Raw genomic sequence first — 14,809 nt, 5'->3', positions numbered from 1 at the left:
AAAAAAACTATTATTAGAAAGACCCTCCATGGTACGAGACATGTGACGGCAATATTTTTTTAATAGGGACGTGAATGCGGGAAAGCATTTTTTAATTAAAGGTTCCAGTTACACGCACTTTTATACGGAATTATTCTGCAAAACTTCACGGTCATGCTGTTTTTGTTTCTGAGAAAAGGTATATTTTATTTTCCATCATAGTTTAAAATTTGCTTCTCAACTACAAAAAAAAACGCGTTGCAGTGAAAAAATTACATAAATTAAGGCCAACGCTATTCCTATTGAGCGTGCAGAATTTTACGCTAATATATATAACAGTTGTTGAAATATAAAGTTAAAACCAAGATGGCTCATGCACCCTACCATACCCCCTTGTGGAGATGTGCAGTACGACCGAAATAGACGCCGTGCTCATGAAGTACATCGCCAACTCTAGGACAGAGCGCAGCTCAGTCGAGGCTGCGGAAGGCGCCGCCTTATTCATTCCTTGTAAATAATTTAAAATTAATTAAATTAAGGGGGTTTACGTGCCAAAACCACGATCTGTTTATGAGGCACGCCATAGTGCTGCAATTAATTTTGACCACCACGCTTTCTTTAACGTGCGCTTAAATCTAAGTACACGGGTGTTTTTTCAATTCCCTTCCATCGAAATGCTGCCGCCGAAGCCAGGATTTGATCCCGTGACCTCCTGCAACACCAAAGCCACTAAGCAACCACGGCGGGTGATTCTTTGCAAAGCAACACATTAGACGTTTGGGAGGCCTAAATTATTTCGTTGCACAGGCAAACTCGTAGTCTTCGCTGTGGAAGACCTGACAACACTCAAGAAAGATAGGAATTCGGCAGAGACACGCGGAATCATTCATGGTACAGGTAATTTCGTTGCACTGGCGTTTATTGTAGAGGAATTCATTTTTATAAGCACCAAAATGTTGTCATATCCTCGTCAATATATTTTATTCCTGTATCTTTCTCAACCAGGACTACCAATGCGATGCCTACAAGATGGCGTTGGCCTAATGGTTTCGCGGATATTTATATCATTAGCTGCACACGACGTGTAGAGTTTCGATTGCAGTGGCATTAAATGGTCCAGCAGAACGCAAGACAATGTCACGCACCCCTCCAAAGCTCAGCCATCATGACCCGCCTATTTTGGCCCACAAGTGATCCTACCACGCATGCTAAAATTTATGCTCAAATTCCACCACTGTAGTAAAACAACCGTGGTAAAAGAACTGGTGTGCATTTAATTTTCTCAGCATGTGACAAACAGTAAAAAAATGGAAGCTCTAGCACAAGTCGCAATATTTATTTTGGTCAAACTAATTTGTTCACCACTGGTATTGCATATGTCCTTTTCTTTTAGAATAGAACGTCGCACGGACAGTATCCGGGCCCCACAGGTTGCGCAGCAAATCGCCTCCTGGAAACGGGAGAAAAAAAAATTGATGAACCAAAGCCGTACATTTTTCTCGCCGCAAGGACATTCTATGCGATTGCATACAAAATCTCCGATGAATAGTTTTTCTCCCCGACATCTCACGTTGGCCACCTTAGGTACTCGACTCCTCAATTAGCACATTGAAAAAAAAAGACGTACTGTTTTAAACACTTACAGAATTTTTTTCACCAGCGTGGTGAACTTAACTGCTCAAATTTATTCAATTCGTCCATATATTTTGTATTTTGCAGACGATATTAACTCGCCTGCATTAACAGAGTTTTACACCCCATACTTTTTACTATATAGGCTTAGCTCTCAAAGCTCGAGAAATTAACAGTACAACGGCTATTTTGGCGAAAGTGTTGGTTTTATATTCCTTAGTTGGTTTTGCATTACTGTTGGCTAGTTTTTGCCGTTTGCCGTTAGCACTAATTTATTACACAGCTCTTTACTTTGTCCTGTATTCTTACCTGGTTCTAAGGTGCAGTAAAAATATATAAATGTTATTACCAGCACCATTGTATCATTATTGTAGTATTTGTCGACAGAAACCAAAGCATCAAACTATCTCTAATTTTGCAGTGTCAGTATAGATGTGGCTCTTGCTTCGTTCTTTTTTTTTTTGCATGCGTTGTATTCAGATGCGCTGTTGCAATCCAGCAAGCAACGCATTCGAACGATGACTACTTCCCCGGTTTCCCCCACTTTGGAGCACTCGTCTTACCTCGGTCTGCAGCGGCGATGGCACAGAGGAAAATCAGTGGAGAAGAGCAAGAATCATAGTAGCACTTGGGTATGTTTTTGTTAGCACTGACGTCTCGTCCAGTGTAAGGAAGCAGGCAAAGGTGGACTATGGAGGAGGTTTGACCGCAGCCGCATGACTTGAGTGAGGGCGTCACAGCAGAGTGAAATAAGACCCAGATTTGAACGCGCGCTGCGGTCGCAGGTGGCGCTGGTCGAGTGGGGACTGTCCCAGCTTATCGCGAGCGCTCAACACTAATATTCACGAGCATATTCAGTGGTTCTGTCAAGAAGTATAACTAGAACAATCACAAGACAAAAATGTGCAGCACTGGTACCAAAGACTGAAGCGAAATTCGATTCATTGGTTCCTATGGGACTTCGAATTCTTTTACACCAGGACGTCGGTCGGTTGACTTAGACATCGTCTGCGCGTTGTTCCTGTCTACCTATTCATCATGGACACCTATCACCGCATGCACATTAACTCTTGCATTTCGTTATCTGCTCAGCATGGTTAGCTTTCGGATTTTTCAGAAGCCAACAAATAGCGTAAATAAAACTCGGGAAAAGCCGCACCACCAAAGTCCAGCACATGTTACTGTTTACCGCTACTCCATGCGGTATCGAACCTACGGTAAATTCAGAAGAAATGGGGTTTACCGAGGGGCCTATATTTATTAGTCATATCATAACAAGCCAACAAAAACTGATACCAAAGACAACATGCCAAAAAAAATTGCCGCAGGTGGGGAATGATCCCCACCTGCGGCAGATTGATTTTCATCCACTTTCATTTCCATTTTTTATCGTTTCTTTGTTTCATTTCTTAAGCACAAGTAATTTCCCCTATGTTGTCCTTGGTGTCAGTGTTTGTTGGCTTCTTGTGATAGGATAAATCCAGATATTTATGAAATAAGCTAGTCCAATTCCGCCTATGACAAACTACGCAAATAATGTCAGTGCATCAGAGTGGGTTTAAAATTAGGCCATTAACCAAGATATCGCATATGCTACCGGCATCATTCAAATCTATAAGTTCAGGTACACGCACTTCATCAAACGCTCAGTAGTGTCCGACCTCGACAAGGGAGAATTCGTAAACGGAACTTTTGAAAAAGTACGAAGCATCCGCTCCATTCCACCTTTTTGCCCACACAGGAAACTACTAATTAAATTACTCATGGCTCACAGCCCTCTTTTATTTTCATGGCTTACAGCTTTCAACCACTAATTTATGCGCCTGCGGCTTTCGGTGTCGTGAAATCTCGCACCAGTTTGACAAGTGTCCGCTAACGTCAACTATATCTACTCCGTTAAAACGCAACATCACCAGAGATATTACATCGGTCTATTACAAGAATCCTCTGTAAAATGAATAAAAGAGGGCGTATTATTTCGATTAATCCATACTATTTATTCTCCAACCTTTCACTGCTATTCTTACCCTTCGAGCGCTCTTTAGCGTACCATAACCTGTTTATCTCAACCACACTACACCTTTTTAAGGCGAAAGCCGTAAGTGGCTCATCGGTAAAAAAAAAAATCCGTTGTCTGGCGTTATCGAAAAATGGACCGTCCAGCGTTATGGCGCCGAAATTCAATGGCATCAGTTTGATGGGAGTCGAACCCATGACCTTTGGTGTCAATTGAGGCGAAGGTAATCAAGGCACAATGGATTAAGATAGAGTTAAGGCACGCGAACCCAGGACCTTTCATGGGAGTGGAACCCACAACTTTTGGTGTTAATTAAGGCGAAATTAGTTAAGGCCAGCTTCATTAAAGTAGAGTTAATTAAGGCACGCGAACCCATGACCTTTGGTGGGAGAAAACAAGTAATAGGAAGTAACAACGCTTTCGAATGAGAATGTCAATTCATTTAATTAATGCCTCGTGAGCACGCAGGCATTCGCCTTCATCCTCTTTAGCGTATGCTGAAGTGATTGCCTTTCTTTTTGCTCTCTATTTCGTTTTCCACAGCTTTTTTACCTCTTCTTCCAATAAAGCCAGCAAAGGTGCAGGATGCTTCCGATGAAACAGCAACAGGAATGCCTGGCCATATTTCTCTGTACCCTGCCTCTATTTTTCCTCTCTCTGCTTCTTATCTCACATCTTTCGCATTCACACACACACGCACTCAAGCTGGATCAGTGGACTCTCGTTAAACGGAACCTCAAGGGACCGGGGAAATATGTTCTGTTTATCAGGAGTTTCGTTTAGCGAGAGAAGGTTCAGGATTTCGCACTCCGTTCCAGACTGCTTGGTCCCAACGAGACAGGCGCGCACGCAATTGGCCGTCTCCGCTGAAGCGGATCTCAGATGCAAAATCTAGGTATTAAAGAGGACGGTATGCTACGGACACAAACTTTATTGCACAAAAGCGGTAAGCAATGAACTTTTTTTCAGAGCACTACTAAAATTAAAAAAAAATCTCAATAGTCCACTTATTTCGTGAAAATCAGTGGGAAGTGCGATTTATTGGCTTGTGAAAAAGGACTTTATATTTGCTTTTTTGAGCTCTCGCAACCGTTTTCTTTGAATGCCACCACTCATACTAGACAGGCTGCTCAATAACAGCTCAGAACCTTCTTCTCGTTGGAAGAAACTCTTCAGCATTTGGACTGCCGATTCCGCCTGCGCAGGTGTCACCACAGGATGAGAGTCGGCAGTCTCGTGTTCGACTTCTTCATCCTCGTCTTCGCTTTCATCGGAGGGACAGACATCAGCTACAATGCTCTCCACGGTATTTTCCGGACATGTTGCTACATCACTGTCAATTTGATACAGACAGTGATGCGTACCGCGATGGGGCTCTGCGTGAACGTGAAGTTGCGGTTTCGAGTCTGTTTTCGGTTCCGTTATACGGTGGTCTGAAAATTCGAGTTCCGATTAACGGGATTTTTTTTACATTGCCTTAATACAAAACCAACCAACTGCGAGGTGTTTGTTCCGTTTAAGCGTTGATTCCGTTTAACCGATTTCCGTTTATGGAGATTCTACTGTATATATATATATATATATATATATATATATATATATATATATATATATATCTATATATATATATATATATATATATATATATATATATATATATATATATATATATATATACACAGTCTCATCTTAACACAGGTTTTACATTCTCCAGCCTATCTATTAGCGTGTTATCCCATTCAACCTTCCACGTTTCCCTTGGGGTAACGCTATCGAATATATTTGTCCGTCTGTCTGCTACCAACTTTCATTTTCGTATTCCTTTTCTTCTTCTTTTTTTTCTTCAACACATAGGACTGGACTTAATTGTCCATATGAGGCACACGAACACGTAAGGCACTGGAAATTTGCTAACAAACATTCGCCAAAATTGTTTCCCAAGAACAAAGACTATTTCATTGAAATTCTAAAGGCACGCATAGTTCCGGGCATTTTTTTTGTCTTGTTCTGTTCTTCTAAAGAATTGTGAACGCGAATTAGAAAACTTTACTCGGTGATGTGTTACGACATCCGCTAATATGCTTCACTTTTCAGTGCAATTGCGTTTAGCTGGGTACTTTGCTAAGAGTAGCCATACCAGCCTCCGAAGTCTCACTCAGACCACGCAATCTTTTTTGTGGATTTGAAAACGTTATTGAGGGCACTCTGAGCATACTTACTTGAGCATGAGGCAACGCATTTGCGCCAGCCTGCCTTCGACGCCAAGCAAATCCGTTTGCTTCTTAGGGCTCCATAGTGCCTCAGCCACTGCTGACGCCCACGGCCTGGACGATGATAGCAGAGTACATGTGCTGATCGTTCTAAGGCAGGTACCGAAAAACTTTGAAGCGTGGTGGAATTTACAACTTCAAAATTGTGGTCAAAATCTAGAACACCCGCGCCCTCTCACAATGACTTATAGATTCTTCCTTCTTCTCTTTTTAGGTTCTAAGATAAAGTCGGTGCTTCGTAGTAAACCATTGCGCAGGTGCTTGAGTTAGTTCCATCGTTCTTTAAATTGCCCTAAAGAAGCAACACACAAGAATTATTGTGCTCCACTACAGTTTAATTGTTAAGCGACTGCAGAGGCTAGGAGCCGAACGTGTGTCCTTCTGCCAAGCAGGTAAAACCTTACCTGATAATTCAGAGATTCTATTAAGTCTTCAATAGCGAAGAAGGGAAAGGCCCTTCTCATCGTAAATCTGGTGAACAGCCGAAGCAACTGTAACCATTTGTTTTGTCCTTTATGTGAACAGCACAGCACCATAAACAAAATGTTATCCTACCGACTAGCCCCAATTGAAGGCTTATTGGACCATGAGTATACACTTGAACCTCGCTATAATGAAGTTGAAGGGCAAGCCGAAATTACTTCATTTTATCCACTAGTTTGCTATACAACCCATTGCAATTTACCGCAGTGTGCGTGCAACGGTATGAACAACTTTAAACATGAAAGGAAGACTGTTGATCTGTGCCCCGTAGAACCGCTGCGCCGCGGCGTAAGCGGTGAAAATTCAGTAAAATAACAGCAAGACACTCTCTGTCTTCTGCAACATGCGACATTTTAGCACCTTACGCGGCAGCCGTTATGATAGCGTCCTTATGTTCCGATGTGACAGTCTTTCGCTTCCGCTTTCAACTTGGCTCGCCCATATTGTCGTGAAACCCGTCCAAGTATGTGGCCGACAGATCTTGACACAGCGCCAATATCGCGGCCGTAAACGCGGACGCGTTAGGCCGTTGAAAGTGAAACTATGTGATATGCCGCTTTCTCGTGGATCTGCGACTCCGCTGAGGCAGCGCGCCGGCTTGGCTTGGCCGGCTCGTGCCCCTCAAGCCAATCCGAGGCGCGCACTCTCGGACCGCACGCCTAGCTGCGTCAGCGCAGCGCGGCGCGCCGCAGTGAGATAGAGAAGTTAGTCTTTAGCATGCAGCGTTCAAGCATAAGCATTATAGTGCACTATAATATGGGACACTGTTCAGGGGGGAATCGCGGTTTGCGCACTTGCCGCCGAAAGCCACGAGATTACGCCACCAGAGCATGGGCTGTCGCATCATGCACCACTTCCGATGAGCTACGGCGATTAGCATACATCGCGCTTAAGAATCTGTTCTTTTTTTTTGCTGACACGTTGGTGCTAACACGTCCCTAGCTGTTTCGACGGCATTGTCCGAATCATCAACTCTGGCTTCTCCTGTGGAGTCATCACAAGGTTCAAGAACCGGGCTCATTTCTTCGTCAAGCTCTTCATTGCCAGAGCTGACTGCTAGTGCGAGGTTATAAAATGTCAAGCAGTTTTAAAAAATTAGGAACTGCGTTAGCATGATCATTTGATTCACATGATTGTCTGACAACCCCGAAGTAGTTCTCTAATGGATCGTAGCTGAGGATCCATCAGAGAACTTTTTGAAAATGCAGAGGACAACTCTGGAAATGCACATGCAACTCTTAGAATTATGTGTGACACGTGAAAAAATGTATCAATGAAAACCTCCTCCTTCGCTTAAATAATACATGAATATTATGTAAACAGACTGGCTACTTCATTTCTAAATGTCACAGGATCAACACTATTACATATAGCAAAATTAATTAATTACAAAATGATTATTTACGTAATTACGCAATAATTTAGACGATATGAGTATTGCCAGCCAACACTACAATTTATTTATTTGTTTATTAGTCATACATTTTAATTGCTTGAATTATGTGACAGATCTACAATTAAATGTGATTTAATGATTAGGTAAGTAATTAAGGGCATTCAGCTCTTTATCTTTCGGTGACAGCCCCTGTGTGTAATTCAAACTGGACTACCTCAGGGAAAGCTGTTATTTATTTATTTATTTTTATATTTCAATACCCTAAAGCCCAATGCGGGCATTACATAGGGGGGGGGGGGGGGGGGGGCTTCATCAAAGAAAACTTATAAATATACAACACAGGTTATAAACGGCTGAAGACAGAAATAAATAAGTTAAGAAGCCAGGTACAAGTTATTAGGAAAAAATGGCTAGGTACAGGAACTGGAAAATTGCACATGTAGCGAATTCCACAAGATAAAAAAAAAGCACCTTCAGAAGTTGCAAAACATGGCATCTAACACTTCACGGAAGGATACGGCCGGCACGCACAAAAAAAAAGAAAGGAAAAAACAACGACGCACATCATTTTACGTTGGAATTTTCTAAGTATGAACAAAGAGCTGTTTGAAATGATGATGTTTCAGTGATAGCCGCAATGCTAAAAGGAAGCGAATTCCACTCTTCGATAGCCAGGACCAAAGGTGAGTATTTGAATCGTTCTGTTCGAGCGAAAATGGGTTTAGTCTTCTTCATATGATCTACATGAGCCGATGTGTGCGGCACCGGTAGAAGATGTGAACTTGCAAATGGTGTGTTATTGTGGTGGAGAGTGTGGAAAAAGGATAAACGGCTGAATTTTCTGCGCAAAACCAGAAGCGGGAGATGGAGCGATATTTTCAGTGATGTTACACTTTGACACCGAGAGTTACGGGAAAGGATGAATCGTGCAGCCTTGTTTTGTATAGATTCTAACATGTTAATAAGATAGGTATAATGAGGGTTCCAGATCACTGACGCGTATTCTATCACAGGCCTGATTAGCATGTTGAATGCGTGAAGTTTTGTATCCTGGTTGGCTTGCTGTAGTCGGTGTTTAAGAAGACCAAGTTTTTTTAAGGCTTTGGTAGTAACCAGTTATATATGAGTGCTCCAGGATAAATTAGAGGTAAAATTTACGCCGAGGTATTTTACCAACGCTGCAGTTTCAATGATAGTATTATTAACTGTGTAGGCATTAGGACTTGTGTTAGCAGCGGAAGTAAACTTGAGATGTTTAGTTTTGTCTGCGTTAATAACCATTTGCCACCTGGCGCACCAATGAGTTAGTTCATCAAGCTCAGTCTGGAGAGCAATGACGTCGCAAGGGCTTGATATTGCTCGGTAAATTACGCAGTCGTCTGCAAATAGCCGTATTGTTGATGTTATGTTCGACGTGATGTCATTAATATACATTAAGAAAAGCAGTGGACCCAGCACCGAACCCAGGGGTACTCCCGAAACAACACCTGTACGTCTTGATAAGACGCTCCCTAACTTAACTGACTGAAAGCGGTTTGTTAGAAATGCGTTGATCCACTGCGTAGTACGTTGGTCCAGCTGCAGGTTGCGTATCTTTATCATCAGGCGGTTATGTGGCACGCGATCAAAGGCTTTAGAGAAATCAATAAAGATGGAGTCAATGTAGAAGGAAGAGTCGATTGCTTGATGAAGGTCCGTTATTAATTCAAATAACTGCGTCTGACACGATAAATGTTTGCGGAAGCCATGTTGGTTGTTATGAAGCAATTTGTTCTGGTTAATATGAGTCATAATGTTAGTGTATAATATGTGTTCGAGTACCTTGCAACATATCGATGTCAGTGAAATTGGCCTGTAATTATTCGGAATGGATCTGTCACCAGATTTAAATACCGGCATTACATAAGCGGATCTCCAATCTTCTGGCACACATGTCGTATCGAGTGACTGTTGGAAAAAGAGAGATAGCAGGAAAGCTGTGTGTTGGGAGGTAATTTTTAAGAGTTTCGCTTTGATAACATCGGGTCCTGGGCTAGTGTGGTGAGGTAGGCGTTCAATTTCACGAGCCACGCCAAGCGCAGATATGTGAATGGGTGAAAATGGAATCTATATATCTGCCTCAGGAAGCAGCAGTGAAATGTAAATGGGCAATTCGTTCGTAAAAACTTGTGAGCAGTGTCTATTGAATTGTTCTGCACACTGTTCGATAGGTAGAGTGCTGCCGTGGGCGTCCAAAAGAAGAGGAACCGTACTAGCGGTTTTAGGATTAACAGTGTTCCAGAATTTCTTAGGGTTGGTTTTTATCAAACTAGGAAGCGTAAAATTAAAATATTTGTTTTCGGCTTCAGAAATTAGTTTTCAGCTATTTTGGAAATGCTTTTATAGTTTTCCCAGTCTTTAGCTTCCTTTGATCGAACCGCTTTACTAAATGCTCTTTTTTTCCTATTTAGTGCCCTGTTGACATCTGTGGTGAACCAAGGATCGTTCGTACGCGTACTTATCATTAGTTTTGGCACGCAAGAATCTACCATTTCTTTGAGTTTGTCACGAAACAACTTCCAATTTTCATTAGTCGTACGGGTACGAAAATTGGCCTGAAAGCTATTTGTGAAAGTTTCCAGCAACAGGTTCATTTTTTCAACATCCACATGTGCGTAGTTGTAGATAAGCTTCCTGGTTTTTGTTTTGTCAGTCCGTGGAAGTAGAAGAGAACAGTGCACAACTTTGTGGTCACTTATTTCTTCCAAGACGTGAATGTCTGAGAGCTCAGGATGGGTTGTTAGGATGAGGTCCAGGATGTGCTTACCGCGAGTGGGCTCGTGAAGAATTTGGGTGAGCTGGTGATGTTGAAGCAAATGAAGAAAGTTAATGTTCTCCTGTCGGTTATTATTGGAGCCCACAGTTAGCGTCGTCCAGTTAATCGCGGGAAAATTAAAGTCGCCAGCTAAAAATAGGAGGCAATTCAGGTGCCTAACAAGGATCTGCTCGATAGCAACATTTAACAGTTCAATGAATTCAGGTTGGCTACTTGGGGGCCTATAACAGGCGCCAATAATGCAAAACTTATGACCAAGTTGGGCAGAAACCCAGATTATTTCTAAGGGAGAGTCGATAGGGGTAAGAGATGCATGGAAGTCTGTTAACCGCAATGAGCACTCCTCCTCCTCGTCGAGAATCAGCCCTATCTTTTCTAAATAGAACGAACGATGGTGGAAGCGTGATGTCGTGAGATGCAACGTCTTCGGTTAGCCACGTTTCCGTACCCACGATGATATCAGCTGAGCAGGTATGTGCTATAGCTTTGAGTGCGTCTACTTTGTTATGTTTCATGCACGTCTGTTTAATCTTGCAGATTGTCGCTATCACCAGTAGTCCCGATGTTCTGCTACCAGATCCTGCAACCGACACGCCGCACCGGCTCCTACCGCAACCGAGCAGCGGCCAAACCGACAGTGGTGTTCGATCTGCGCCTGCGCAGGGATGCGCTGCAGTTCCGGAGATGGATTTTCCGTCCATTAGCATGCCTTTGAACAACTATCTCTACCGCACAAGTCATGGTACAAAGGTGGCGCTCGCAGCATGAATGCCCAAGGCTATAAGAGCAGCTCCGTGGGATCACTACTTCAGTGGGTCCGGTGGCGGCATGGCGAACGCCCGTTTCAAGCACGTCTGTTTCATCTTGCAGGTAACACACAATTGTAAATGTTACACAAGTGATAACCGTTGTTTGCTGCTGCTGCCGGACCCTCTGAATTGTACTGGCGTTTTGAAAGAATTGGTGCATTGCCTAAAAATGTCATTGCTGTTGCTTTGCGGTGAGGTTGAGACCAATCCTGGACCAAATGTGGACGAAATGCTGTCACAACTGCTGGCTGGGCAGGCCCGCATTAGCCAAGATATAGCTAGCCTATCTGAAACGGTTGCATCCTTTGATAGTCGTCTAAAAAATGTTGAGGAAATGGCGGCGACTATGTCAAACATTGCACCACGTGTAAGCGAACTGGAGCACACCGTCGGTGCACTTAAAAAACTAGTAGGCAAGCTAGATCGTCAGAACGATGAGTTAGAAAATCGACTCCGTAAAAAGAATTTGGTTATTCATGGCTTGCGTGAGAAGCCTTCCGAGTCGGCGGATGATCTGCTTAAAACTGTATTGGAACTCATATCAGTTAAACTCGGTGTAAACTGTGATGACATAGAGCGTTGCCACAGGCTTGGAGCTGAAAGAAAGGATAAACCTCGGCCGGTAATCATTAAATTACTGGATTTCAGAACAAAGGTTGCTATATTGAACAACGCCCGGAAACTTAGGGGAACTAATATATATATAAACGAGGACTACTCTGCACGGGTGCGGATGGCACGTAGAGCGCTGTGGCAGAATTCGCAAGATATGCGCAAGAATGCTGGTAAATTTAGACTTAAACACGACACACTCACGATTGATGGTGTTCGTTACATGTGGGACACTGATAAGAATGTCATTGTTCAGGCTTCAGCGCGTTGGCCTTCAACGGTGTCAGCCTCTGTGCCTTCGGCTCCCGTGAAATCGGCTTCTGCAAAAGCGACTGGCAAGAATAGAGCTTCGGCTAATACTGCTTCGGCTCGTGTTGACTGACGCTGTGAGCAGAATATAACTGTCCTCAATGTAAATGCGAGGAGTGTACTCAACAAAGTTGAAGCTCTCAATTGTTTGGTGGAAAGCCACAACCCATCAATTGTCTGTCTTACTGAGACTTGGTTACATTAGGGGTGTGCGAATATTGAAAGTTTCGAATACGAATCGAATACGAATAAGGCGAAAAACTGTCTTCGAATATCGAATCGAATATCGAATATATGTGTAGTATTAAAAAATTGCAAAACGAGGTAACAATAGCTTCATTATCCTTTTAAAAATAATATTGCATTTTACGAGGTTGCTTCAGGTTAAAGAGGCACTCATTACAGGTAATGCACTGAGGTAATGTCAGGTAATGCTCTGTCAGGTAAGCGCTTGTTACAGATTATCGCGAAGGAAAATATACTGCTCAACATGTTCAGAAAGTAAGGGCTCTATATGCACTGTGACAACATTTGTCCAGGTAACATTTTCTAGGTGCATATTTTATTGCGCATATTTACAAAGCCCGAAAGTACATCATATATTGTTATGAAAGAGCCCTGGAATAAAGCTTGGTAAAAAAAATCGAAACTGATCATGTCTCACGGGCCTGATGCAGATAGACTAGAACAGAGCGTACACATTCATAGTAAGGTTCGTTACAGCACTTAAGATCACAGTGCTGTAACGCTGTGTCGTCGTTTTGTACCTTCTTTTGTCCCTGTTTTGTGTTGCGCTGTAACGAACCTTACTATGAATTCCAACAAACTGGCCCAACTTGCCATCTTGATGTAGAGCATACAGATAATGAGCGGATCATGTGAAGCTCTCAGTGAATAAACATGTTTTTAGGAGAATGTGGAGCAAGCATATAATTCGTTAATTGCTAAATTATTCACAGTCTGTCCGAATATTCGCCGTTTCGACCATTATTCGGCCGTCCTCGAATATTCGGGAATTTACGAATATGCGTTTCTCGAATCGAATACGCTTCGAATAAGGAAAATATTCGATTCGTATTCGAAATTTCGAATATTCGCACACCCCTAGGTTACATGAATCTGTTATTGATATCGAAATTTTGCCTCCCGGTTATGCACTACTTCGGAAGGACAGAGATGTTGGCCGTAGTGGTGGTGTGGCAGTTCTCATTAAAACAAGCCTTAAATTTTCTTTATTACCTGCACTTCCTGGCATTGAGGCTATTTGGTGCAAAGTATACAGCAGAGGTATTGTAATAGTTGTTGGTGTTATTTATCGCCCTCCAAACTCTGACGATATTTTTGCTGCTATCAATGAGTACCTTATTAGTAACAAGTTGTGTGGTTGCAAATTATTGTTAGCTGGGGATTTCAATCTCCCATGCATTAACTGGAGCACACTTACCCCAACTGGCCATGATAGGGCGCTTTGTGCTTCCCTGATCGACCTGGTTATTTCATTTGGGTTAACTCAACTTGTGGATTTTGTAACGCGCGAAAACTCAATATTAGACCTTGTATTTGTAAACCAACAACTCTTATCGCACGGAGTTAAATGTGAAGTCACCGAAGGCTTATCTGACCACAAAGCAGTTGAAATTGCCTTGAACTTAGTGTGCCCTCGACTAAGACCTGCATTCACAACCGTTTTGAACTTTTCTGCAGCTGACGATACTTCCGTACTTGACACGTTAGCCTCAACTTTTGATGACTTCCAATACTGTAGTGAACTGTACAATGTAGACATGCTGCTCCTTAAATTTTGTGACATTGTCCATGAATGCCTGCCAAAGTACGTGCCCGAAAGATGTATTAAACGGAACCAAAGACACCCTTGGTATAATAGCGAGATAATTCAGCTCACTCGTCGCATTAAGCGGCTGCGTAAGCAAAGCCGTTGAGAGTGTAAGAACAATGCTTCTTTATTCAACACGTTGAAGTCTAAATTAAGAGCGAAAATGCAAGAGGCTAAGAGCTTTTACTTTAATAATACATTGGCTACATTTACGAAAAAAAATCCATCTAGGTTCTGGAGATCGATTAGTCCTGCATCGTCTGTACCTTCTTCCTTTATTCTTAATGACCAATCCTGCTCCCAATCTGAAACTATAGCCAATGCCTTCAACAACTTCTTCGAATCTGTTTTTTCTACCGATAATGGCACCAATCCCCCATTTTCCGCGTGCCGCAATCTGCCCTCTCTTCCAAATCCTGATGTAACCTCCTCTGGAGTACATAACCTCATATTAAAACTTGATGTAACGAAAAGCCCAGGCCCAGACGGCATTCCAAATATGATCCTAAAGAGGTACTCGGAATGGTGCGCAAGCTATCTGACTATAATATTTCAAAAATCAATAGACTCTACAACAGTTCCCCGGCTGTGGAAATTGGCTAATGTCGTGCCCGTATTCAAGTCAGGAAACGAACAAATAATACCGAATTAGA

At 42.5% G+C, this 14,809-nt stretch overlaps 1 protein-coding gene across 1 annotated transcript in view; it reads right to left on the bottom strand.

Moving 5' to 3' along the window:
• Positions 1–1,032: 1,032 nt before the first annotated feature.
• LOC135913227 (beta-hexosaminidase subunit beta-like) overlaps positions 1,033–14,809 on the bottom strand; it is a 67,972-nt gene continuing 54,195 nt past the window's right edge. Inside the window, exons 15-16 of the mRNA XM_065445832.2 lie at positions 5,848–5,952; positions 1,033–1,429 (exon numbers count right to left, since the gene is read on the bottom strand). Coding sequence (XP_065301904.1) covers positions 1,369–1,429; positions 5,848–5,952 — 166 coding nt within the window. The 3' untranslated portion in view covers positions 1,033–1,368. The remainder of the gene's footprint in view (positions 1,430–5,847; positions 5,953–14,809) is intronic.

The sequence above is a fragment of the Dermacentor albipictus genome, chromosome 5 (assembly GCF_038994185.2).
Source record: "Dermacentor albipictus isolate Rhodes 1998 colony chromosome 5, USDA_Dalb.pri_finalv2, whole genome shotgun sequence".
Taxonomy (NCBI): domain Eukaryota; kingdom Metazoa; phylum Arthropoda; class Arachnida; order Ixodida; family Ixodidae; genus Dermacentor; species Dermacentor albipictus.
The sequence above is the reverse complement of the archived record's forward strand: the minus strand, read 5'-3'. Positions and strand labels throughout refer to the sequence as shown.